Genomic DNA, 24,960 nt, shown 5'->3' on the forward strand with positions numbered 1-24,960 from the left:
GCCTGGGTACTTACAGGACCGCCTTCTGCCACCGATAGCCTCCCACCGGCCAGTATGCTCCCACAGAGAGGGACTCCTCAGGGTGCCGTCAGCCAATGTTGGCTGGCGACCCCCAGGGGGAGGGCCTTGTCTGTGGCAGCACTTGCCCTCTGGAACGACCTGCCCCTGGAGATATGTAGGATCCCAGATCTCCATGCTTTTCGCCGTGCCCTTAAAACTTTTTTATTTCATCAAACTGGGCTGGTGTAATCCCCCCTTAGATATTTTTAGATATTTTTAACTGTAAATTGATTTTAGTTGGGGTGTTTTAAATTTATTAGGGCCAAAATTTGTTTAATTCTTTTAAAAATTTTAAATTTTGTATGTGATGTTTTTATTCTTGGCTGTTCACCGCCCTGAGTCCAGCAGGAGAAGGGCGGTATAAAAATTTAAATAAATAAATAAATAAATAAATAAATACATACATACATACATACATACATACATACATAAATAAATAAATAAATAAATAAATAAATGGCTGGGCAGTTATCCTGGCATCCTGGTCCTCCCTTGCTGACAATTCCCTTTAGTGGAAGAAAGAGCAAGAGGAGCTGCTATCCTGGACCTAACCCTCACCAAAGGGAAGGCGAATGGCTGAATAAACTCCTGCGCTGGGTTGGCACCGAATTTGAACCAAGGATATTTAAGCAGGCCCCATTGGGGCAACAGGCAAGGCCACCAGTCTAACCAAGAATCCCAGGCCGAGTTCAGCACCTCGGAGCTCCGAGCCGCGTGGGGCGGGAGGGGGTCGGCCTCCCCTTTGGACCATCTCAGGGCGACCTCTGCCGCCCTCCCCAGGCTGGCCTCTCTTTCCCCACGGCTGCTGTGGGGGGCGGGGCAGGCCTGGTCCTCGCGAGCCTCCCTCCTTGCCGTAGGTGCGCGCAGTGGCCCGGTCCCCGCGGCCGGAAGAGAGGCGGGAGGAGCGGAGTAACCACGCCGGAACCCAGCCGGCGGCTGTTATGCCAATAAAACAAGGCTTCTGTTGCCCTGGAAACGTTTCCTCCCCCGGCCGGGGAATCCAGGCTTCCAGGCCGCCGCTGCTCTTCTGCCCGGCGAGGACTCCCACGGAGGTAGAGGAGCTGCGGGATGAGAGAGAGAGAGGGAGAGACTCATGCTCCACCTCCACCCGCGGCCGCCCCAGCCCCCCCAATTCGTCCTGCCCCCTTCACCGCATCCGCAACAAAAAGCCCCTCGGGGCGCAGCCGGGAAAGAGCTCTATGGCCCCGGCCGTCGGCAGATGGCGAGGGTTTGCAAGCCAAGACGCGCAGCCCAGCGGCAGGGAGCCCATAGGTGGCTCTGCACCATCGGCTGCACGCCAAGCGCCCATAGGCAGCGGGAGAGCCCGGCGGGAGCCGTCTTGACCTCTGCCCGCCCGATCGCCTCCCGTGCTTGTATTCCGCAGAGCCAGCATGGAAGCGGAACCCACGGAAGCGGCGGCCTCGCTGCCTCCGGCGGTGTCCTGGCAGGCGGCGGCGGTGGAGGAGGAGGAGGAGGCAGCGCCCAGCAGCACGTCGCCCACGGCTCGCGAGGTGGAGGAAGAGCTGATTCCGCCCGCCTCCACCTCCCTGGGGAGCGACGAGGACACGGTCTTGCCGCGCTCGAGCTCCTTGGAGGGGGAGGACGAGCTCCCGGACCCCTCCCTGCCCTCCTCGTCCGAGTGGCCGGAGCCGCAGAGCGCCAGCCCCAGCGAGCCCTCCGCCGCGCCGCTCGAGAGCTCCCCTTTCACCTTCGCCTCGCTCTCGCCGTCGTCGCTCTCCTGGAAGGCGCCCTCCGACGGGCCGCAGCGGCGGCTGGAAGAGGCGGAAGGCCGCGGGGAGCAGGGCGAGCGGCCGAAAGCCAAAAAGAAGGGCCTGCCGGCCAAGAAGGGCGCGCCAAGTCAGTGGGAGTCGGCCAGGGCAGCGAGCGGGCCGGCGGGAAGCGCATCCGGGCCCGGGGAGGGGGAGGGAGAGGAGAGAGCGCCGGTGCCAGACGCTGCTTCCCTTCGGCCGCCGGGCTGGCCTCTGGCCGCGGAAGAGCGGGGAGGCCGGCAGCGAAGCGGGTGGTCTCTTTCCGAGGCTCCAGCCCAGCAGAGGAGAACAGGGGTCCCCTCTCCTCCAGTAGGCAGCTTCGGTGAAGGGAAGGAAGGGGGGCGCCCTCGAGGAGAAAGCCGAAGCAGGAGAGCAGTTTCCACAGCCCCACAGCCTCCTTCCCCACCCGCAATTGAAGCAGCAGGCAGGCAGAGAGAAGGGGAGGGGGGCTGGGGGGCAGCAGTGGGGGCGAAGGCATCTCCTGGAGCCCAACGGGGAAGGCAGCTGATGCTAAGCAACCGGAAGCCAGGATGGGGAAGCTTCTGAGCCGGCTGCTCTCCCCACAGGCTACACGGTGAGGACCATCGTGCCAGCCGAGAAGGAGGAGCTGGTGTCGGTGGCCAAGGCCATGCACCGAGAGAAATTTGCCAAGAGCACCAAGGAGCTCTTCCACCTGGAGAAGGAGGCGGCCCTCAAGTCCCTCCAGACAGGTGGGTGGGAGCCTCCCTGCAGTGACCCATGGAGGGCAGGCCCCGGGTGCCTCTGCCATGGTACCAGCTGCAAGCCTCAGCAGGGACCGTCTTCACCTAATTCTGAGCAGGAGGGCATTGTAACCAGGATCTGCTATCTAAGCAGCAACCGGCATGCTCTGGTTCTTTTGGTGAGGAGGAGGGGGGAACCCTGGGCAGAATCCAAGCCGTTTCCCAGACTGGCGTCTTGGATGTCCCTCCATCACCACCCCTGACAAGAGAGAGGAAGGAGTTTTGAGGCTGCTGGGTGGGATTTGAGCTGCCTGGGGCAAGGCCCTGCAACAGCCCCCACTCCCAGCCTCTGCAAGCCCACCTACTGAGTATGCCCATCTGTTTCTCTTCAGGTCTCTACATCGGCTGGCGCTGCCCTGAATACCTTTGGGATTGTTTCCGGGTGGGGGATGAGTCCAAGTGCTTCTGTGGGCACCTGCTGAAGCTGCATCAGGTGTACGTGGGTGAGTAGCAGAGCAGGAGATGGGCTGGAGAGGGCCTGGCTGAGGATGGCACCTGGTATCCTGCATAAAATGGCAAATGCCTTCAGGATACCCAGATAGGGGAGGGGCACATACTGTGGCAGTTGCCATATCTGTCCTCTGTGGCATCTGCCAAGAAGGCCTCCTTCCTAGAGCCCTTTGCTCACCCCGACAGCTCCCACTTCCCAGGTGTTTTTTCAACTGGGGAAATGAGGGAGGAAAGTTCCTGGGTTGCAAGGTTTGCCTGGCACAGATTTTCTGAGTTTCCCGAATACACACAGCCATCAAATAAGCAGAAAGCTGGGAGGAATCGGGCCGTGCCTTTCCTAGATCTTGCTCTTTTGCCCCCATAGAGGGACACAGATCCTCCAGCAGACACCATGTTTTTGCTCTTTTTATTTTTATATATTTATTTGTCAAGCATATATAACATAAGAGGTAAAAGTATAAACATAATTTGAATACATGAAAATAGAGTTAAAAGGAATATTAGGACGGGGACGGAAGGCACGCTGGTGCACTTATGCACGCCCCTTACAGACCTCTTAGGAATGGGGTGAGGTCAACAGTAGACAGTTTAAGGTTAAAGTTTTGGGAGTTTGTGGAAGAAACCACAGAGTCAGGTAGTGCATTCCAGGCATTGACCACTCTGACACTAAAGTCATATTTTTTGCAATCGAGTTTGGAGCTGTTTACCTTGAGTTTGTATCTATTATTTGCTCATGTATTGTTGTGGTTGAAGCTGAAGTAGTCATTGACAGGTAGGACATTGTGGCAGATAATTTTATATACTACACTTAGATCAGACCGAAGTCGGTGTAGTTCTAAGTTGTCTAAGCCCAAAATTTAAAGTCTGGTGGCATAAGGTATTTTATTGCAGGTAGAGGAATGGAGGACTCTTCTCGTAAAATATCTCTGGGCTCTCTCAATTGTATTTATGTCTGATATGCAGTGCGGGTTCCAGACAGATGAGCTGTATTCAAGAATTGGTCTAGCAAATGTTTTGTATGCTCTAGTTAGTAGTACTATATTAGCAGAGAAGAAGCTACACAAGATTAGGTTAACAACTCCTAATGCCTTTTTGTTATAGTGGGCTTTGGCACTTAGACCTTTCGAAATGAGTACTCCAAGGTCCTTGACAGAGTGAGGGTCATCTACAAGGTCATGTCCATCCAATTTGTATTTTATGTTTTGATTTTTTTTGCCAACGTGCATTTGTTGGTTGAGATTTGAAGTTGCTACTTGTTAGACCAATCTGACACATAGTCAAGGTCTTTTTGAAGGGTAGTTGCATTGTCGATGGTGTTGAATAGTTTAACATCATCAGCAAAGAGAACACAGTTGCTTTTAATATGATCGCAGAGGTCATTTATGTAAAGTATGAAGAGTGTTGGACCTAAAACACTGCCTTGGGGAACACCGCTATTAACAGGTACAGGATTTGATAGAGCACTTCCTATTTTGACCACTTGTCTGTTTGACAGGAAGTCAGCTATCCATTCATGTAGGAGTCCAGAAATGCCATAGGGTTTTAGTTTTAGAAGTAATTTGTCGTGTACCACTGAATCAAAAGCTTTACAGAAGTCTATGTAAATTGCATCTATTTTAATGTCCTTTCACACTTAACTGGAACTCCCTGCAAGTAGTCCTTGACTTACAATGACTATTAACCACGCTCCTTAGCGATGGCAATTCCAGGATAGCACCATTGTACACCAGGACTTCACGGTTCAATTCTGCCACATTCGCCTTTGCTTCACCGCCCCCGTCCATCAACGCCAACGCAGCAGTCCGAAAGTATGCAAATGGAAGCAGATAAAAAGGTTCCACCTTGGAGGGAGGGGTAACAGGGCAACAAAAAGAGCCCCCTTGGGGTCCCCTGGGAAACAGTGATGTCACGAGCTAATCCTTTCAACCTGGAAGTGCCATGGTGGGTGCTTCAGACCTTAGTACTAGTGGAACAGAGAGGTGGGGTGCTCTCTGTTGCAGGTGAAGAGCGTGTGGGAGGAGCTCTTTGGGGGGGGTGGCAGAAGCGGAGGGAAGTGGGCGTCCAGAGGTGCCACACGTGTTGGATGCAGTTCTGGAGAACCAGCCTGAGGGCTTTAAGCGAGGGTTGGAGGCAAGCCGGATGCTGGTGGAATCTACTCGCAGGGTCGCTGCTTGCTGTCAGCCCTGCCTTCCTCCTTCAAAGCCTTGCAAGGATCAGCAGCTCTGAACCTGCTGAAGCCCGCAGACTGGCTCTCTGGGGTGCTTCCACTACGCACCCCGCAGCTCATGGGAGACGGGGCTGGCCATTCTGGCACATGCCTCACTGCAGCAGACACAGGCTCTGCCAGTGCATGGCTGGCCTTTGTCCCTTGCTGAAGCCCACAGGGCAGTTTCCCAGAGTGCCTGCAACCCCAAACAGCCCAGACAGTGCGCATAATGCAGGAGTCCTCCTGGACTCATAGATCCCGCTGCAGGAGCAGGTGGAAGACATGGCTGGGGAGGCCATTCCTGGACTGGGGCCCATCGCTTACGGTCACTAGTGCCTTGGTCACTTCCTGGCAGGACGACTGCAACACGCTGGACAGGAGATTGTCTTTGAAAATCACCTGGAAGTTACACCCGGTCCAGAACTTGTACTGGGCGCTTCCCAGTTTGGCCATGTTTCACGGTAGCTCCCAGTTTCCTTCTGGGTGCAACCGAAGGTGCCATCCCTATCAGGCTCGATGCATCAAGCAGCAGAGAATCAGGTCATCGGCCCCTTCCTAAGGATGGCTGCCATTCCTCTAGCCTGGGTGCAGCGGGCATGCTCCAGCATCTTGCCATTTTGTGTGACCTGGGAAGCCCCCCAGGAAGCCCTGGGGAACCCCTTTCCCCTCTTAGCCTTCCAAAACACGGCCAAGAGCTGGGTTGCCCCCCTCCCCAGCCGCTGGTGTGGCACGGCTGCTGCCCAGGGTGTCCTACGGATGACCGAGTGTCGTTGATGGAGTGGGGGAGGGGTCTGGTTCTTATTCTCTTATTGCATTGTTTTTATTTTTTGTGTTGTCATAACTGCTGTTAGGTGCCCAGAGTTTTGTGGCGCGAGATGCGCCCCATATAAATCTTTAAGTAAGGGCAGGTAGTGGACTTTCGACCGGTTGCTTAGCAACCATTCAAAGCTCTGATGGAGCCACCAAAGGCACCCATGACCTGGTCCCAAAGGCTTCCCACGGTCACGTGGCCACATTTTGGCCACTCAACGGCTGGCTTGGATTATTGTCATTTGCAGCATCCTCCAGTCATGTGACTGCAATTTACAATGTTTTTGGCAAAAATGCCCCATAGTGAATAATGGGTTCACTTAAGGACCATGGCATTTGTTTAATGACTGAGGATTCGCTTAATGATCACAGTGATTGGGTTAATGACGACCACAGAAAATGCTTCTGAAATCAGGTCAGGCCCATGATGGCCGGTTTCATTCCCATCATGACTCATAACCGTAACAGGCAGGTTCTGCTATGGATATAAATTGAGGATTACCTGTAACTAAATTTCCACCTCAAATCTATCTGGGCCTTTTCTCAGATGGAAGGGATTCATCCAAGGGGCCATGGAAAGCGAGGCCACCCTGTGCTGCAGGCCTGAGTGCCTGGGACAGCAGGCCTGGCCTCGGGCAGTCCGTGCCCTCTTTCCCAAATGGGCAGAAGGCAGAGCAGCCTCTGAAGCAGCCGAGTGTTGCTGTTTGCCGACTCCTGGAGGTCCCCGTGGCCGTTTCTGTTCCAGGGAGTCCAGTGTCAGATCTCTGGGTCTTCAGAATTGAGCATCTCTGCTCCCTGGCAGAACATGGTATATCAAATACCAGATCTTGTCTAAAATAAAGCTGAATGCGCGAACTCAGGGGGCCCTTTGCCTTCCTGCTTGGGGGGGGGGGTGTCTCCCTGCCCAGGGGTTTTCTCCAGGGGTGAAATGCTCCCGGTTTGGACCAGATCGGGCGATCTGGTAGCGATTGTGGCAGGTGGTTCGGAGAAGTGGTAGCGAAGGCGGCGTGAGGCTCCGCCCACCCGCCCGGTTGTCGTTACTTTCTGCTTTTAAAAGGTAAGAAAAAGGCTCTGGCTGTTGCACGCCACAGCTGTGATTGTCAGAGCCTTTTTTTTAACCTTTTAAAGGCATTTTTTTACAACCTATTCGCCTGAATAGGGTTTAAAAAATGCTTTTAAAAAGTTTTTTAAAAAGTTGGCCACGCCCACCCAGTCACATTACCCCACCACTAAGCCACACCCACAGAACCAGTAGTAACAAATTTTACATTTCACCACTGGTTCTCTCCCTCCAGAGGCGGCTTTGGGGAAACCCCCTGCTTGCTTTGCTGGGCGACCTGCCATCCTTCCTTCCGGCTTCCCTGTTTTGATGGCCAATTCTGTGTTTCAGAGAAACGAGCCACTGTGCCCTGCACTGTGGCAGACTGCCGATGCCAGGGATTCCTGTTTGTTCCTTCATGCCCGGAAGAGGTGGGCGAATTCTGGCTTCGGCGAAGAACTGGCTTTGATGTGGCAGCCTGGCGAGCAAAATGCCGGTGCACGCACACGCACGAGGAACATACGCCCATCGGAGCACGGGGGTGCTGTGTCCGAGGTGAGCGCCCCACTGCCCGCCACCCCAGGCTGCTGGCTTCTCTGGCCAGTCTGGGCCCCTTCCTCCTCTTAGGAAGCAGGCTGGCTCCTGGCCTCGAGCAGAGAGAATGCGCCCCAATGTCCTGGGGCGGCCGAGCACCTCCGGAATTCAATCCCCAGTGGCTACGGCTATCCTAATAAGAGCAGCTTTCAGCTCTACAGAGCACCTGTGTCTTAGTCTGGTCTCTCTACTAGGGCTGACGGCCGTGTCTTGCAATCCAAGTGTGTTTCCTCTCTTCCCTTTCAGCTTCTTGAGAATTGTGCTAGGGGGCTGTCTGGACTGGGTTGAAGCCACCTTTAAGTGATCATCGCTTTGGTAACTGCCCTTCCCTTTGTCTGCCAAGGCCACCCTCTCCACTCCTTTTACCTCTACCATCTTATCAAAGCAATACACCCAGCTCCTCTACTTCCAGCCCCATTTGGTCTTATTCCAGGGTTTGCTCATCATGAACCCCATCTCTCACCAAGGCAATGTCATCTCCAGCCAGTCCAGGCTCAAATCCTCCTCCAGCCACTGGCACTACAGAGCCCTCTCCCCAATTGGCAGGCATAAATGACCTTTGTGTTCTGTGGCCCTGGCTGCCTGCCAATGCCAAAGCGGCACCATCTCCCCAAGCTGCACGGCTAAGGAGCCTCTCCCACGGCCACCTGAAACTGTTCGCCAGGACCAGGTCACTTGGGGCAGTTACTCCAAAGAGGCTACCCTCACAATCGGTGCCAGCTCAGGACCTTCCCGGGGGCTTCGGCATCCCTTCCTGCCTTCTGGCCAGGGGGTTTTGGCCTATTTTTCTTTTTTCTTTTTAAATTTTTTATTGAAAATTATTAAAAAATACAGAAAAAAAGTATAACAATACGGATAGAATTGCAGAGAGTAATATAATACATATAGAGTTTTAAAGTATCAATTTTCGCCTAGAGAAAGTACAAACCTCCATTAAACCAACTCATCAAAAGAAAGAAAAGTTTATCCAGAAGAAAAAATTCTCAACTGTCATGCAATGCTCCTATAAATATTTACCCACGTTCACATTAAGGTTAATATTTTCATTCTTCTTAAGGTTTCTTTTTTTTCAGCCAAGCATACCATCTGTCCCAGCTCCTATATAACCCCGATTCTTGTCTATCTCGCAAAAGTCCAGTAAGCTTGTCTGCTTCTGCACAGTCCATGATCTTTGCAATTAGCATAGCCTCCGATGGAATATTTTTGGATTTCCATTCTTGCGTGAACAAGATCCTGGCTGCAATGATGATGTGGAGAGTGAGATACCAATTAGATTTGTTTAAGTTCTCTGGTTTCATGCCTAGTAAAAACTTTTCCGGGTTCAAATCTATTCTACATCCTATGGTTTCTAAAATCTATTTTTGAATTTAGCCCAATATTCTTTTGTTCGGGGACAGGTCCACCAACTATGAAAGTAAGTTCTCATAGCGGCGCTGCATTTCCAACAAACCGGAGAGGTTCCCGGGAACATCTTCGATAATCTAGCCGGGGGCAGGTGCCATCGATACAGCATTTTGTATATATTTTCCTTATAGGAAACCGACATAGTTAATTTTAAGGTTTTCCCCCAAATTTCTTCCCATTTTTCAAGTTCTATCGAGTATCCCAAATTTCTCCCCCAGGCAGTCATTGAGTCCTTGATGACCTCCTCTCCAATCCAATCCATTAAGAGGAATTGATACAGTTTGGATAATACCTTCTCATCCTTCCCCAACAAGATCTTATCAGGTTCCTGTAGGGAATTATAGATTCCTCCCTTGTTTTTGTCCTGAGCTGTCCTAGATTGGATCTGATTGTGTGACCACCAATCTAGCTCATAGCCTAATTCCGCCAGCGTATTTCGAGATTTTACTTTGCCTGAAGGATCCAACAGAACTTGGTAAATTAATGGTTTATTTCTGTTATAAAAAGTCGGGTGTATCATCGCCTCTAAAAGGGAAAGCCAAATCGGAGTCATCAGGTAATATTTATTTCTTATTCGATCCCATACGGTCATCAAAACCTTTCGGATAAAGTGGTCCATAAAGTATTTATCTTTTTTGGGCCTTTCCTGACTCAGATATTAGTGTCACCCCTGTTGCAAATTGTAGCCTTCCAGGCTAAGGATTCTCCTCCTCCTCAATGCAATCCAGTCTCTGATCCAATTTAAGACAGCTGCTTGATGATAAAGCTCCCATTTAGGTAGGCCAAATCCTCCCCTGGAAGGGGATTCTTGAAGCATTTTCAATTTAATCCTAGTTTTTTGTTCTGCCATACAAATCTACGTATACATTGATCTAAAGATTGAAAAAAAATTGTATCTAATAAAACTGGGGCTGTCTGAAAGAGAAAAATCCATTTAGGCAGGATATACGTTTTAACTACTGCAATTCTACCTAATAATGATAACTGTAAACCTTTCCATCCTTCCAGCATTTCTTTAGTTTGACCAAGTAGTTTTTGGTAGTTGTCTTCTTTAATGGTTGAGCATTTAGATGAAAGCCAAATTCCTAAGATTTACCAGGGCAATCCGGACAGTATACGCAAGACAGACAGCGAAAATACTTATTAATGGGGAGGAGTCTGAAAAAATTGATATAAGTAAAGGTACTAGACAGGGATGTCCATTATCTCCACTTTTATTTATTTTAACCCTAGAGCTATTATTGAATGAGGTCAGAAGGAACCAAGGAATTAGAGAGCTAAGAACCAGAGGGGAAGAGTTTAAGCGCCAAGCCTTTGCGGACGATTTGATATTTGTCTTGGAAGAACCTTTGGAACCGGGACCAATCTTGCTCCAGGAGTTGGAGGCTTATGGGAAAGTAGCGGGATTTAAATTAAATAAAGATAAAACCAAGATCCTAATTAAGAATATGATGAAGAATCGGACTTCCGGTTGGCTCCGTGGACATTGTGGGACAGTCTCCATAGACCGCCAGCCTCGCGATCTCGTAAAACTGCCCTGACAGCGCTAAACAGCTGTCCGGCGGTTTGAAAAAACTCTCCTTCGGGAGAAGAAGGAGAGGAGAGCCGGTGGGGGTGAGTAGAGCTCCCCGAAAGCTCCTGGAACAAAGCCAGGGGCTTGGAGGGTGAGAGCTCCCCAGTTCAGCCCACCCAACGCTCCGGATCCGTGGCGACTCTGCTTAGCCAGGGCCAGACGTCGCGTCCAATTCTGCCAGCGAAATGTGAGTTCAATTGATTGTTAAAGAAGCAGACAGAGCGGAAGCAAGAGAGCAAGCATTTAAAGTAACAAAGCTTAACTCCCTGTGTACATTGTTTCAAACGGAATTTTCCTGAGCTGGAGGCTGGAGGGAACGCCCGTTATGAGCGGAGCAGAAAGTGAAAGTTAGTAACGAAAGTGCTTGCTGAGAGCTCTGCGTTAAAAGAGGAAAGTGTTGGGAACTGAGAACTCATTGGAGAAAAGAGATTATTTGTTCTGAAAAATTTTGAATTAGACTTTTGAAGATTGTTTGCAAATTTTGTGGCAGTAAAAAGGAATAAGACTTTTTAAAATAAAATGGCTGCTAAACAAGTTAAGCCAGCAACTCCTAAAGTGGGAGGAGGTTCTCCTGCAGTGTCAGTGGTGACACAGAAGCAACAACTTCCGGCTGACACACAGACACAAGAGGCTTCTTTTAAATTGATGAAGCCAATATAAATCTGGAAACTAAAGTAGGAGAAATCATGACAAAAACAGAGAAGGTGGATGATGAATTGGTTATGTTACAATACAGATCAATGGAATTTGCCCTGAGACCACGGCCGGATTTTCCTATAGGCTAACTAGGCTTCAGCCTAGGGCCTCAAGATCAAGAGGGGCTTACATTCAAATTGTTAGCAAAATTAAAATTACACTTTCACTATAGGTGAAAGGGCCTCATAAGTGGAATAGCCTAGGGCCTCTTTTCATCTAAATCTGGCCCTGCCTGCGACTCAGAGGTTTAAAAGAAAATAGCCGTGAAAATCTAAAAGACATTTGTACTAATGCTATAGCAGAGATACTTAATGAAAGTTCAGAACATGTGGCTTTTCAAATTGACAAAATTTATAGGGTCAATTCCTGGTTGGCAAGACAAAGGCAGCTACCAAGAGATGTGGTGATTTATTTTACAACTAGGAGAATCAGAAATGATATCTTGCAAGCTTCATACAAGAATAAGATCCAAGTGTCTGGACAGGAATTGGTGGTTTTGAAAGAGATTCCCCCTAAAATGTTAAGAGGCAGAAAGGACTTTGGTTTTTTGGTGAATGAATTGAGAAACCGGCAAATGCAGTACAGATAGGATGTTCCATATGGCTTAATAGTGACCCACGGTGGGGAAAGACATCGTTTAAACACAGTTTGGAAGGCAAAGGACTTTTATGTCAATGTCTTAAAGGCTGGACACCCACCCTCGCCAGGGGGGAGCAGAAAACAAATGGAGATGATACAACAAGAGAAAGATGGAAGGCAGATACAAACGTATTTATTTTATTTTATTTTATTTTATATTGGATTTCTATACCGCCCTTCTCCCTGAGGACTCAGGGCGGTGTACAGCCAGATTAAAAAACATGCAGAACAAATATTAAAAACAATTAAAAGATATATAAATTTGGCCCAATTAAAACTCATTACCAATTAAAAACGTTTAAAACATTTAAAAAACAGTTAAAAATTTCATCTTAAGCCAGCCCGGCTTGTTTAAATAAATGGGTTTTAAGGGCGCGACGGAAGGCACTGAGGTCTTGGATTCTCCGTATCTCTGGGGGGAGCTGATTCCAGAGGGTAGGTGCCCCCACAGAGAAGGCTCTCCCCCTGGGGGTCACCAGCCTACATTGTCTGGCTGATGGCACCCCGAGGAGGCCCTCTCTGTGGGAGCGCACGGGTCGATGGGAGGTCGTTGGTAGCAGCAGGCGGTCTCGAAGATAGCTAGGCCCTATGCCATGGAGCGCTTTAAAAGTGATAACCAACACCTTGAAGCGCACCCGGAAGACAACTGGGAGCCAGTGCAGCTCGCGCAGGAGCGGTGTTACATGGGAGCGCCATGCTGCTCCCGTCACTACCCGCGCTGCTGCGTTCTGGACCAGCTGGAGCCTCCGGGTGCTCCTCAAGGGGAGCCCCTTGTAGAGAGCGTTGCAATAGTCAAGGCGAGAGGTGACGAGGGCGTGAGTGACTGTGCACAGGGAATCCCGATCAAGAAAGGGCCGCAACTGGCGAATCAGGCGAACCTGACAAAAGGTCCCCCTGGTTACAGCCGTCAGGTGTTCCTCCAAGGACAGCTGCATATCCAGGAGGACTCCCAGATTGCGAGCCCTCTCTGTGGGGGCCAATGACTCGCCCCCAATAGTCAGTGATGGAGTCAACTGACTATATCGGGATGCCGGGAGCCACAGCCACTCAGTCTTGGAAGGGTTGAGCTTGAGCCTGTTCCTCCCCATCCAGATCCGTACAGCCTCCAGGCACTGGGACATCACTTCAAGGGCATCGTTGGGGTGGCCTGGGGTGGAGATGTACAGCTGGGTGTCATCAGCGTACTGGTGGTATCTCACCCCAAAGCCACGGATGATCTCACCCAGCGGCTTCACATAAATGTTGAACAGGAGAGGCGAGAGGACCGATCCCTGCGGCACTCCACAAATGAGAGGCCTCGAGGTCGACCTCTGCCCCCCTGCCAACACAAACTGCGACCGGTCGGAGAGAAAGGAGGAGAACCACCGCAACACGGTGCCTCCCACCCCCAACTCTTCCAGCCGGTGCAGCATGATACCATGGTCGATGGTATCAAAAGCCGCTGAGAGGTCTAACAGGACCAGAACAGAGGAACAACCCCTGTCCCGAGCCCTCCAGAGATCATCAACCAACGCGACCAATGCCGTTTCTGTGCTGTGCCCAGACCTGAAACCCGACTGGAACGGATCTAGATAAGATGTTTCCTCCAAGAATTGCGGAAACTGTCGTGCGACCACACTCTCAACAACATTCGCCATAAAGCGAAGGTTGGAGACAGGACGATAGTTGGCCAATATTGCCGGATCCAGGGACGGTTTCTTGAGGAGAGGCCTCACCACCGCCTCTTTCAAGGCGGTGGGGAAGTAACCCTCACTCAACGAAGCGTTGATAACACCCTGAAGCCAGCCTCGTGTAACCTCCCGGGAAGCCAGTACCAACCAGGAGGGACACGGGTCCAGTAAACATGTGGCCGCACTAAGTCTCCCCAAAATCCTGTCCACATCATCAGGAGTCACAGCATCAAACTCCTCCCAGATAACATTCTCAAGACTATTCCTCGTCACCCTGCCCTGATCTACCCAGTCAGAGTCCAAATCCCCCCGGATCTGGGCGATTTTGTCATACAGGTATTGTCCGAAATCCTCCGCCCTGCCTTCTAAGGGATCCTCCCGCACTCCCGGATGGAGCAGGGCGCGGGTCACCCTAAACAGGGCGGCCGGACGATTCCCTGATGACGCAATAGAGGCGGAAAAGTAGTTAGACTTTGCCGTCTCTATCGCCACTAGGTAGGCCTTAATATGCGACCTTACCAGTGTTCGATCTTACCAGTGTTATGCTGAAGCTGCAGCTGGAGGAATCAATCTGGAAGAAGATCCATTGCAGAGTGGAGGTCTACCACCAATTCTTGAGCCACTTAAGAAGATAGTTACCAAGAGAACAACGACTGACAAGAGCAATTTATAAAAAACAACTGATGCAACAGTCTCAAGACTTAACTCAAGAAATCCAAAAAACAGAAGCAGTGGGTGGGGCTAGGCTAAAGAATAAGATGGAGGAAGATGTTCAGCTGATGCTTTTAAAGCTTCGAGGAGCCAAAGATGGCAACTAAATTTTTATCCTGGAACGTCAACGGATTAAACTCACCACAAAAAAGAAAAGTATTTCACTACTTGAAACAATTTAAGAACGATGTTATTTGCTTGCAAGAAACGCATATTAAATTTTCAGATCAAAAATATTTGATAAATTCGAGACTAGGTACACATTTGTGGCATCAGCACCAGAGAAGAAAAATGGACTAGTCATATACGTCACAAGAGGATTATCAGCTAATTTAGTTGAGGCAGATGCTCAAGGCAGATATATTGCAATTGAACTATTAACACAGAACGGGAAAATGCTTTTAATTGGAATATATGCACCTAATCAACAGCAAGAAATTTTTTTTAAATTTTTACATACCAAAATTATACAATGGGATTATACATCTTTAATGTTGATGGGTGATTGGAATGGTGTAATAGACACACAGAAAGATAAAAAAAGCTTATCTAAGACATCTACACGTGCTAAACTGCCTAAATCTTTTTTTGATATATTGGAAGATATGGAATTGAGAGAGATTTGGCGAGAAAGGAATGCTGTGGAAAGAGACTTTACTTTTTTTTCCGATAGACATCAATCCTTTTACGAAAATATGCCCAAGGACGTCATAGTCCGGTATGGGTGGAGTTGGAACAGGAGAGGGGAGAAAGGAGGTCTTGCAGGTTACTTATAAAGATCTCCTTGTTATGGAAAGGGGTAAACGGCAATTGAAATCTCTAGAGATATTGAAAGGGGAAGGTATAATCTATGCTTGGTTTCAGTATGGTCAGCTTCAAGCTAGATGGAAGGAAGATCAAAAAACTGGTTTTATGCAACATGAGGAAAATTTGGTAAAGCAGATTAGAGACCAAAGTCAAATGCATATTAAAAGGTGGTACAATGCATTATTGGAAATAGATTCAGAAAACCAGTGATGATGGATACATGGGAAAAGATATGGGTTAGAAATGTCAAATTTACACAAGCACAAAACTTAAGGGAAAATTTTTATAAAATGTTTTACAGATGGCATTTAGATCCTAAAAAGTTATCATGTATGTATCCTAATGTGAAAGCTAAATGTTGGAGATGTGACTGTGATGATGCAACCTATTATCATATATGGTGGACCTGTAAGAAAATCAAAGCATTTTGGATAAAGATTTGGTGGGTGATGCAGAATATCTTGAAAAGAAGATTGAAATTTACTCCGCAATTGTTTTTATTGGGTATAACAATGGATTGTACAGTATCAGAGACTAAATTGATTTTGAACCTAATAACAGCAGCAAGACTGTTGATAGCGCAACATTGGAAGAAAGACTTTGCCTACTATTGAGGAGTGGATATTGAAAGTTGCTAATTTAGCTGAAATGGCAAAAATTTCAGCATATTTGAAGGATTATACTCAAGAAAGATATATGTTGGAATGGAGCAGATGGATTGATTATATTCAGAATAAGTATCAGACTAGAAAATATCAAATAGCTTATGAGTGAATGTTAAATCTTAAAGTTATGTTACTTATGGTGGAGTTAAGGGTTAAGGGGGGGGTTGTTAGTTTAATTGTTAATTGAAATACCTTGTATTTTGCTCTGGGAAGTGGGGGAGGAAGGAGGGAGGGTTGGTGGGGGCGGGTGGGTGGGAAAAGGGGTTGGGGAAAATTGTTGTTTTTCTTTAAAAAACTTTTCAATAAAAAAAAAAGAATATGACAAAGAATCAAAAAGTGCAGTTAGAGGAAGAACTAGGGATTCAGAGTGTTAAAAAACTAAAATACTTAGGGTTTTGGCCTATTTTTCCAGACAGTGAAAGGAAAAGAGGGCAGAAAGGCCCTCAGTTTTGCACGAGCCAGTCCAGTCCAGGAGCTAGACTATGAGGGCATCTTTACTGTGAGGCTACATTAGGAGAAGCTTGCAAGCCTCAAAGTAACCCTGACCTGGCCCGTCTCTGAAGATCATTCCCACGTGCAACTCAGCTGGCCCTCACAACAACTCTGCAGCAGGGTGGGAAGTCCTCCACCCCGCCTGCCCCCCCCAGCACCTCTCCAAAGGGCTCTGTGGCTCCTTCAGGCACCAGGTTCCCGCCCCACCATCGTGCCCAGCTGTGCTGGCCTTGACCTGTGCTCCTCCTGCCCCACCAGGCTGCTCCTGCATGGCCTTCACCTCCAGCTTCCTGTGTGCGGCCTGCGACCGACGCTGGGAGGAGCACGAAACCTTCTTTGAGTCAGAGGAGACGCGGCGCAGAGGTGGCCGGCCTTACGGTATGGGGGATGGCAGGGAGGGTTGCAGTCCCTCCCGACCCCCACAGGGCTTCCTCCAAGTCCTCCAGCTGGGGGGGGGGTCGTCTTTCCCTCTCGCGGGCACCGTCAAGGACCTGCCCAGCATCTTAGCAGCCATTGATGCCAAGGCCTTTGGGGCTGGAGGTGTCAGGCAGCGCAGCTCCTTCCTCTCCCCGTAGACCCTCTGGTGCTCCCCTGGCCAGCTCCTTCCTCCTCACCCCTTCAGCAGGACTCTGCCTCCACCGAGGCTTGTGACCATCATCCAGGGCTGTCCCAGGGAGATCCCCTTGCAGGGATCTAGCCACGAGGTTTGCTCCCTGCTTGTCATCTTTGTTGAGGGATCCCAAACCACCCAGGTGAAGAGGCATAGCCAGCCATGCCCTGGCATTGTGGGGCCCAGAGGGTTGGGAGCCCTTTTTGCAGACCTCAGAGCTGTGCTCAGCCCAGCTGCAGCCAAGGACAGAGACCACCCAAAGGGGAGAAGCAGCCTCACCCCAAGTCAGGAGGGTGGAATCAACCGCAGCTTGGTGGGAGGCTTGCTTATGAGCCGAAGCAGAAACTCCCTGAGCCGCAGGTTGGGCAATATGGGAGCCAGGTCAGGAGCTGCCCCATTTCCTCAGTCTTGCTCTCATGCAGACCATTACCTGCGGGGCCGCATCCCCACTGCTGTCCCAGACTGCTGTCCCAGAGGCCCCCCAACACCTGTGGCCTCTCTTTCCCCAGGAGAAGCTTATCTGCTCTTTGCCGAGCTGCCCGAGCTGCGTGGGGCCGTGCTGACGGGGCGCTCTGAGGACCCTTCCGCCTCCAGGGCTCTGCAGGGCCAGGCCTTTCAGGCTCTGCCCCCCTCCTCCGACTCAAGGGCTCTGCCTCTTCCCCCCCCAGGCCCCCGGCGGTTCCTGCAGAAGGACGACAAGAAGGCTTGAGGCGCCTTCTCCGCCCTGCTTCCTGCTGTGCATGGGAGGCACAATAAAGAGAGATTGCTCTGTGGGGGTCTTTGTGGCTGTGTCTTCAGAGCCCTGAAAGGGGGGGAAGGCTCAGCGGGGATGCCAAGCTGAGGGTGGGGTTCTGCTCCCTGGGGAGGGGGCTGGCAGGATCTCCTGTGCCCAGCGGCATGTGGACATCCCCTGCTCTCACTGCCAGCCTTGCAAGGATGTTGGAGGGAAAAGAGACAGTCCTCCCCTTCAGAAAGCAGCCCCACCCTCTGGGACTGCTCCATGATGCCAACTTGCGAAGAGGGGCTCCTGCACTCCCCTGGGGGCATATCGCCCTTCCAGGGTCAGGGCAACGGCGCCCTCGCCTTGGCTGGAGTCCGGCCCCACTACTTTTGTGCAGTTCCAGAGAGGCTACAGCACATGAGACTGAGGAGCTGCAGCCCTCTGGCCAATGGTGACCGCAGGGGAAGGGCCCTTGCCTGACAGCATTGAGGGGCATTCACTGGGCTTTCCGCCTCCCTCTAAGAGGGCATCCTCTCACAGAGAGGGACTTCTCCGGGTGCCGTCGGCCAAACAATGTCGGCTGGAGGCCCCCAGGGGGAGAGCCTTCTCTGTGTGGCTACCTACTATCTGGAACAAGCTCCCCCAGGAGATACGGAGGATCCCGGATCTACGCACCTTCCGCCGCGCTCTCAAGACCTTTTTATTTCACCAGGCTGGTCTGGCCTAACCTCTCCCATTCTCTTTTTAATGTAAATTTTAATATAAATTTTAATTTGTCCTTAACCTGGGGTTTTAAATTTGTCTTGGACTAAATTGATTTAATCCGATTTTACTTCTGCTCTTAAATTTTTGTATTCTATGTGTTTTATCTTGTGCCTGTTCACCGCCCTGAGTCCTTCGGGAGTAGGGCGGTATATAAATCAAATAAAATGAAAATGAAAAAAAAAAATGAAATCCAAGCCTGCTAGAACCGGCTGGGCTGAAAAGGCCTTTCTCTAGCAGAGGGATGTGCTCAGCATTTGGCTCTCAGTTTAGGCAAGGAAGTGGCTCCTGCCCTCCCCCATTTGGATAAGGGAGTTGGAGAAGGGTGGGCCGGGGGCGTCGTCCATCCTCCTGAGCAGCCTAATACAGGGCAAATCCTGATTTGCTGAAGGGAAGTCTGGAGCTCCTTGGCAGCTCTTCTCCTTGGCTGGCTCTGCCCTGGCTGAGCCTTTCATTGACCACCAAGTGAGGGGGGGGCACAATCCAGGCCCTGGTCATTGGGTCATTCCCGCACAAAGGGTGGCAGTTGACTTTCCTGGGCTAGGTGGCTTGCTTTGAGTCTCCCATGAGTGAAGGGCCTCTGCCTGGGCTGCACAGGGAACCCCCCACCCCTTTTTCTCTCCTTCTGCCAAAAGCAAAGCCCCCCCCCCCATCTAGAACTGACATGGCTCTCTGGGCCTGCCAACTGGAAACAGAGCAGCGAAAGTAGGAGTGGCATCCATGCTTCTCCTGAGTGGGGGACCACAGAGGCAGCCTTGGTGTTGTTTTTGTTTCCAGCCTTTTAATCCTGGAAGGCCATTTGGGCTGTGTGAGCACAGAGCCTCCCCCACGCACAGGGCGGGGGGTGGGGGGGGCTGGGAACCACTTTAGGAACTGCCTGGAAGATCGGGGTGTCTGGAGAGAGAATGTCCAAGTTGCTCCCCGAAAGAGGAGAGGGGCAGCCTGTGAAGCCTCCGCGGGGATCAGCCGTCCATCCTGGGGCCCCGCTGCCTGCTGCGCTTGGCTTTGGGAATTGTCTTCGGGGCATGGAAGAAAGTAGTTGGGGGGGGGGGGAGCTTCGCTTAGCTGGAAGAGAAATTTCGTTCTGGTGGTTCCGAGCACCGAGCGGTCTGGCTTGTGGGTTGAGCTGCCGCTTCCCTCCCCCCGCAAACTGGTCAGCATTACTTTGCGAACTTACCTCTCGAGAAGTACAGCGCTAATTGGGGGAGGGGGAGATGCTCGGCGAATGTTTTGCTCTGCTTGCTTCGGCTGTCTGGAAACGCGCGGCGTGATGCACCCACGTTCGTTTCCCTTCGTCGACCGCGCAAGGTAGCCCAGCCGTAGCACTTTTCCCTCGGGAGAGCGGCGGAGGAACGTTTGAACGCTTCCCCTGCAAGCTTTCCTGGGTGTTGCCTTTTTTAAAAAAGCTCTTGGCCACTTTCCCCCGGGCGCTGCTGTTCCGCCCCCCTCCCTGGCCGTCTGTCCTGCTCCGAGCCGCCTTCAGCGGAGACTCGCCGAAGGCCTTTGCAGGCGCCTCGCTCGGAGATCGCCTCCCCTGGCCGCCGGGGGGCGCAGGCGCGAGTGTGTAGCGGCGGTTCCGGGCATGCGCGGCCGGGCAGTCCCTCACGTGCGCGCGCCCATGGCGGCCTTCCCCGCCGCGCTGCTGCCCGGGCTGTTCCGCGCGGGGCCGCCCAGGCGCGACGGTCCCGGGGCCGGGCTGCGGGTGGGCGGCTGGGGCCAGTGCGGGCAGGTGGGCGTGGCGGCGGGCGGCCCGGGAGCGGCGCCGCTCTTCTTGCCCCGCCGCCGCCGGGAGGCGCGGGAGAGGTGGCTGCCCGCCGAGCTAGCCCCGCTGCCGCTGAAGCCCCCGGAGCCGGCGCCCCCGATCGACGGCGCGTCCGCCGGCTCGGCCCTGAGCGCGCTGGGCCCGCAGCTGGGGCGGCTCTTCCTGGACCAGCCGGAGGCGGCCTTCGGGGCCACGGCGCGGCTGCTGCACGAGCACGTCTACCTGGGGGACTCGACGGACTGGGTGAGCGCTGGCGGGAGGCGGCCGGCGGCGGCGGCTGCTCCCCGGAGCCCTGCCGAGCCCCTGCTTACCCGCCGCCCGCTCTCTTCCGCAGAGGAGAGCCGGAGGCGTCTGCGGGATGACCCGCCTTCTTCGCGCCCTGGAAGGCCGGACGCCAGGCGGCAGGTAAGTGCTTTTGGCGGGGCGAGCGGCGGGGGCGACCCCGGGACCTGCTCTCGGCCATCGAGCCTACTTCCCTGAGCTGCCCTCGGGATGGGACGAAAGGGCGGTGGGCGTGTGACCGGCGGCCGTTCCGTTGTCCTTTCAGCGCCGGGCGGCCTCTCTCCGGCGTGGCCTCGCTGTCCCGCGACTGGCTGTCCGAGCTGCCCCTGAAGCTGGTGGCCCAATGGCTCCACGAGGACCTGGCCGAGCGGCGGCGACGCCTGTCCTTCGACGAGACCCCCACCGGCGGGGCCTTGGCCTGGCTGCCTGACGGCGCCCGCAGGGAACCCCCACGCCGGGGCTGCTTGGTGTTCCCGGCCGGGGAGGCCGCGGACCGGCTCTGTATCCTCCGTGGCGAGGGGATGGCAGTGGGGCGGTCCTGGGCCGGGGGGGGGGGGGCGCCCTCCTACTGGCGCATCTTCGGCCCCTTCGCAGTGCAGCTCTTCCTTAGCGGCCTGTGCAGGCTTCCAGGAGGCAGCCTTGAGACCGGCGGCCGGCGGCACCTTGAGACCCAAACTCCGGGGCTGTCCCGTCCAGTTTGAGCTCAACGGGGCAGTCCAACAAGTGGCAGCAGCGCACCTGGAAGGCAGCGGTGGGTACCGCGGTTCCTAGGATGGTACTGGCCCTCTGTTGCCACTACTCTTCCGGTCTTGAAGGGGGCCTTTCTGTTCCATCCATCCCAGACTTCCTGGGGGTCCGCTCAGGACATTTCTGTGGGGCCTGGAGGCGGCAGCATGGAAAGCCCCCCATACCTCTGCAGGTGGTTTGCACAGAAGCCCCCTGCTCTTCCATTGCAGTCAGGTAAGTGACCTGTGGGGGCTGGGGTGCAGGGCTCACAGAGCTTTCTGCCGGGGGGACATATGGGGTGCCCTGGTGCTAGGGGGGGTAGGTGAAGGGACCTCTGTCCTCCCCCAGCTCCATTGTCTCCTTGCAGCCCCCACTTACCCGGTGAGCTGTCCTTGTGCACCCTGGAAGGGGAGCTGTACCTCTGGAATGTGGAGACGGGGTGAGCAAGTGGGGCTGACTGCCTTCATGAGGGAGGCCCATACTGGAGGGCTTCCTTGGAGGCGTTAAGGGGAATGTGTTGCTTAGCTCTTCTGCTGCAAGGTGGGGGGGGGGGAGAAAGAAGTTTCAAGCAGCTATGGCCCAAATTGGGGGGGGGCGAGAGAATAGCCAATGGGTCAAATAGGCTCTCCTAAATGCCTTGGGGGGGGGACGTGTTTTGCCCCTGCTGCTTCTGGAAGTCAAGGTGTTGCTTTCTTGCCAGCAGACCAGTTTTTGGCTGCGAAGGGGCAGGGACTGACCCCCTTTCCCACCAGGCTCCAACGGCTGCACCAGGACCGCGACAGCCTCTTCTTCCGGGACCCTTCACCTTGGCGCTGGAGCGAGTTTTCTGCCCACCCACGAGTGCTGACTTTTGCCGACCACACTGGCCTGAAAGGTCTCGACCAGAGGGTGAGGCTTGAGAAGGGCCCACAGGGGCCCCCTGAGCAGTGCTGCTGGTTGCCGACCCTTCTGCCTTATGAGGGAGAGGCTGCTGGGAAAGGCGCCTGGGCTGGGGGGCAGCTGTGCCCAGCTGCTGACCTTCTTGGCCTGCCCCCAGGTGTCCTCCGGGGGCCACTTCGAGCTCTTCAAGGTGGGGGCTGAAGCAGATTGCCAGCGTGGGGAACGCCTGGTCCTCTCTAAATACCTAGGCCATTCAGAGCCCTTCCACCACTTAGTGGCCACACAGGTAACCTGGGGGGTGTTTTGGTGGGCTGTTGTGGGCACCTGTTGCACAGTCTTTCGCTGGACCAGGGGCCTCAACCTGGGACATTTCCCCACCCTCTCCACCCTCCTGCGCAAGCTCCCTGGTTGCCTTCCCTGGTTGTCCCTGCCCAGCCACCATGGCTCGGCAGAGGCAGGTGGTTGGTTCCTTGGCTGGAGGGTCCCTGTGCCTAGGAAACACCCCCACCCCACCCCCCGCAACCTTCATCCTCCACAGTTTTCGGTCTTTGTGCTGGACGAACGCTTCCCCCTGGTGCCTGTCCTGTGCTGGGAGCACATGATGCAGCGGCCACCCATCTACGCCCACCTCACACCTGCTGGGCCTCCGCAGCACAGCCACAAGGTGCTCCTGGGCGCCTACCACTCCCAGGAGATGCTCTTGCTGCAGTACTCAGGTGGGTACGCGAAGGGGCCCCGGCACCCTCCACTGACTCCTGGCACTGAGGCAGTCACGCCCAGTGGCCAGGGTGGGGACAGCCTGGGTGCTGCGGGACTCTGAGGTTGCTGGACTGTCTCCACAGGTGGCCACAGCCTCCCTTGCCAGCTCCAAGGGGCGCCCCAGAAGCTGCCATCCATGAAGGAATGCCTGCCCCACTTTCCTGTGCAGGTGCCTGTGAGGCAGAGTGCCCTCAGCCAGCGTCTCTCCGTCCCCACAGCAGGTAGTGGCCGGGGCGAGGAGGTGCGGCTGGGAGGTGTGGCTGGGAGGGATGCCAGATGAAGGGAAACGGGTTTTGCACTCCAAGGAGGCTGCAGCCCCCCCTGCTGTAGCCTCCTTGGGTTCTGGGTTTCCTCCTTGCAGCTGCAGAGGAGAGGCTGCCATCACCGCCCCCGCCCCCCACCCCAGCCAGATCCAAGAACCGGGCTAGCCTCCCCACCTCCTTGCTAATAACATAACAGAACCTGGCATAGAAAAGGAGGTCAGGATGGGGGGCCCTCCTCTGTTCTGCAACCCAGAGCTGGCCTGAGTGCCCAGAACCACTTCCAGCTAAGCACATAAGTATGTGGGGGGCGGAGGGCGCAGCCCCTCCTTTTCCCTTGATCTACCACTTCCTTCCTCTTCCTGCCAATTTACCCAGAACCTACCTTCAGCCCTTCTGTGTGTGTGGTCAAGCATGTCCCACCCACCCTGGTATAACATGTGATTCTTCCTAATACGCTTTGCCATCTCCACAGCCGGGTCCATGTGGGGGGGAAGCTTGTGACGACATGTTTCGTAGGAGTCACTTCCTCCCCTCAGATGGTCCTCTTTTCCTGGGCTAGGCAAGGGGGGTCCTCCTTGGGTGGTATCAGGGACCTTGTGAAAAAGATGTGCTGGGAGAAACTGTTCCAGAGGGGGGGGGGCTGTACCTGCCTAACACTGTCCCCCCCCCTTTCAAGCTGGCTCCAAGCAGGAGGGCAGTATATCATGTCTGACTCACACCTTTGAGCTGTCCCTCTGCCAACTAAAGCCAGTTGGGCTTCAGGAATTGGTTCCCCCCCACCCCCAATCAATGGACCTCCTCTTGTGTATCCCCCCACCCCCCAATCCAGGCATTGCAGCAGCCCTGGGCCAGCAGGATGGCATCCAGACACTGCTGGTCTTCCAGCTTTCCCAGGCCGGGGACCTCTTCTACCAGCCACTGCTCCCACAGGCCAGTGGAGAGGAGGCCGAGGGGCAGGCTCACACCGACTCAGACGCAGAGGCCAGCTCCAGGGGTGCTGTGGTGGGCAGACCCTACCAGGACCCCATTTCTCCAGACGGAGCAAAGACAGCTTGTGCCCCGGCAGCTGCAGCCCTCTACCGGCATTGGCTGAGGGCCTGGAAGCGGGCTGCCCCGCCCACCCAGGATTGGCAGTGCCCTCCGGCCACGCTCAGTCAGGGCTGTCTCTTCAGCCACCGAGAGAGAAGGGAAACGGAGGGGAGCGCCCCGTCCTCTCTGGAGGCTTCCCGCTGCCTGCGCAAGGCCATGCAGGAAGAGCGACTCTTCTGCTCATGGGGGGATGAGAACGGGGTCCCCCTGCCTCCTGCCCCCCAGGAGCCCTCGGGGGAGCTCGACCAGCGACTGGCGGCTTCCTGGACGGGCGACTGGGTGACCTGGTGGCTGGAGAGACTGGACGGCACCAAGGCCCGGCGACAGCAGGCGCTGAGGGAGCAGCGGAAGCGAGCCAAGCGGTGCAGGGGGACGAGGAGCCTCTCGGGCAGCTTCACCTCCTCCACCAGCTACCAGTCAGAACTCAGTGACTGGTTGGGGGACGGCAGGGCCCGCAGGCCCCCTCCGCCCTTGCCTGCGGAGCCCCCCGTCCAGGCTCCACCCACTCTGCCACCCAGTTTCCAGGGGGACTCCCAGGAGCTGCTGTCCTCACAGAGCCTGAGTGCCCGGGGTATCCCCCGCGAGCGCCGCCAGACTCTGCGCAGGTACCTGGCTGTGCTGGATCAGCCCCCAGAGCCCCCTGAGGACCACCTGCCCGCCAGCCAGGCTTCGGGCCTGGGCAGCAGCCAGCGGGGTCCCTCCTCTTCCCAGGGCCCCCAGCTGAAACGTGCCCGCATGGGCTTCTGAGGGGGGGGGGGGTG

At 53.9% G+C, this 24,960-nt stretch overlaps 2 protein-coding genes across 2 annotated transcripts; both read left to right on the forward strand.

Annotated features, from left to right (window-relative positions):
• Window positions 1–1,451: 1,451 nt before the first annotated feature.
• On the forward strand, window positions 1,452–17,665 carry FAM221B (family with sequence similarity 221 member B). Its single transcript, XM_070936039.1, has 6 exons — window positions 1,452–1,917; window positions 2,396–2,539; window positions 2,923–3,033; window positions 7,447–7,650; window positions 16,605–16,724; window positions 17,466–17,665. Exons 1-6 carry the CDS (start codon window positions 1,452–1,454, stop codon window positions 17,663–17,665), a joined length of 1,245 nt encoding a protein of 414 aa, XP_070792140.1.
• A 2,356-nt stretch (window positions 17,666–20,021) lies between these two features.
• On the forward strand, window positions 20,022–24,946 carry TAF1C (TATA-box binding protein associated factor, RNA polymerase I subunit C). The gene is made up of 11 exons (XM_070936038.1): window positions 20,022–20,444; window positions 20,536–20,606; window positions 20,749–20,984; window positions 21,106–21,234; window positions 21,326–21,443; window positions 21,577–21,648; window positions 21,962–22,097; window positions 22,246–22,374; window positions 22,627–22,804; window positions 22,931–23,068; window positions 23,940–24,946. Exons 1-11 carry the CDS (start codon window positions 20,022–20,024, stop codon window positions 24,944–24,946), a joined length of 2,637 nt encoding a protein of 878 aa, XP_070792139.1.
• Window positions 24,947–24,960: the final 14 nt, after the last annotated feature.

Source organism: Pituophis catenifer, unplaced genomic scaffold (genome assembly GCF_029215685.1).
Source record: "Pituophis catenifer annectens isolate HBS135680 unplaced genomic scaffold, rPitCat1.0.hap2 SCAF_2, whole genome shotgun sequence".
Lineage (NCBI taxonomy): Eukaryota > Metazoa > Chordata > Lepidosauria > Squamata > Colubridae > Pituophis > Pituophis catenifer.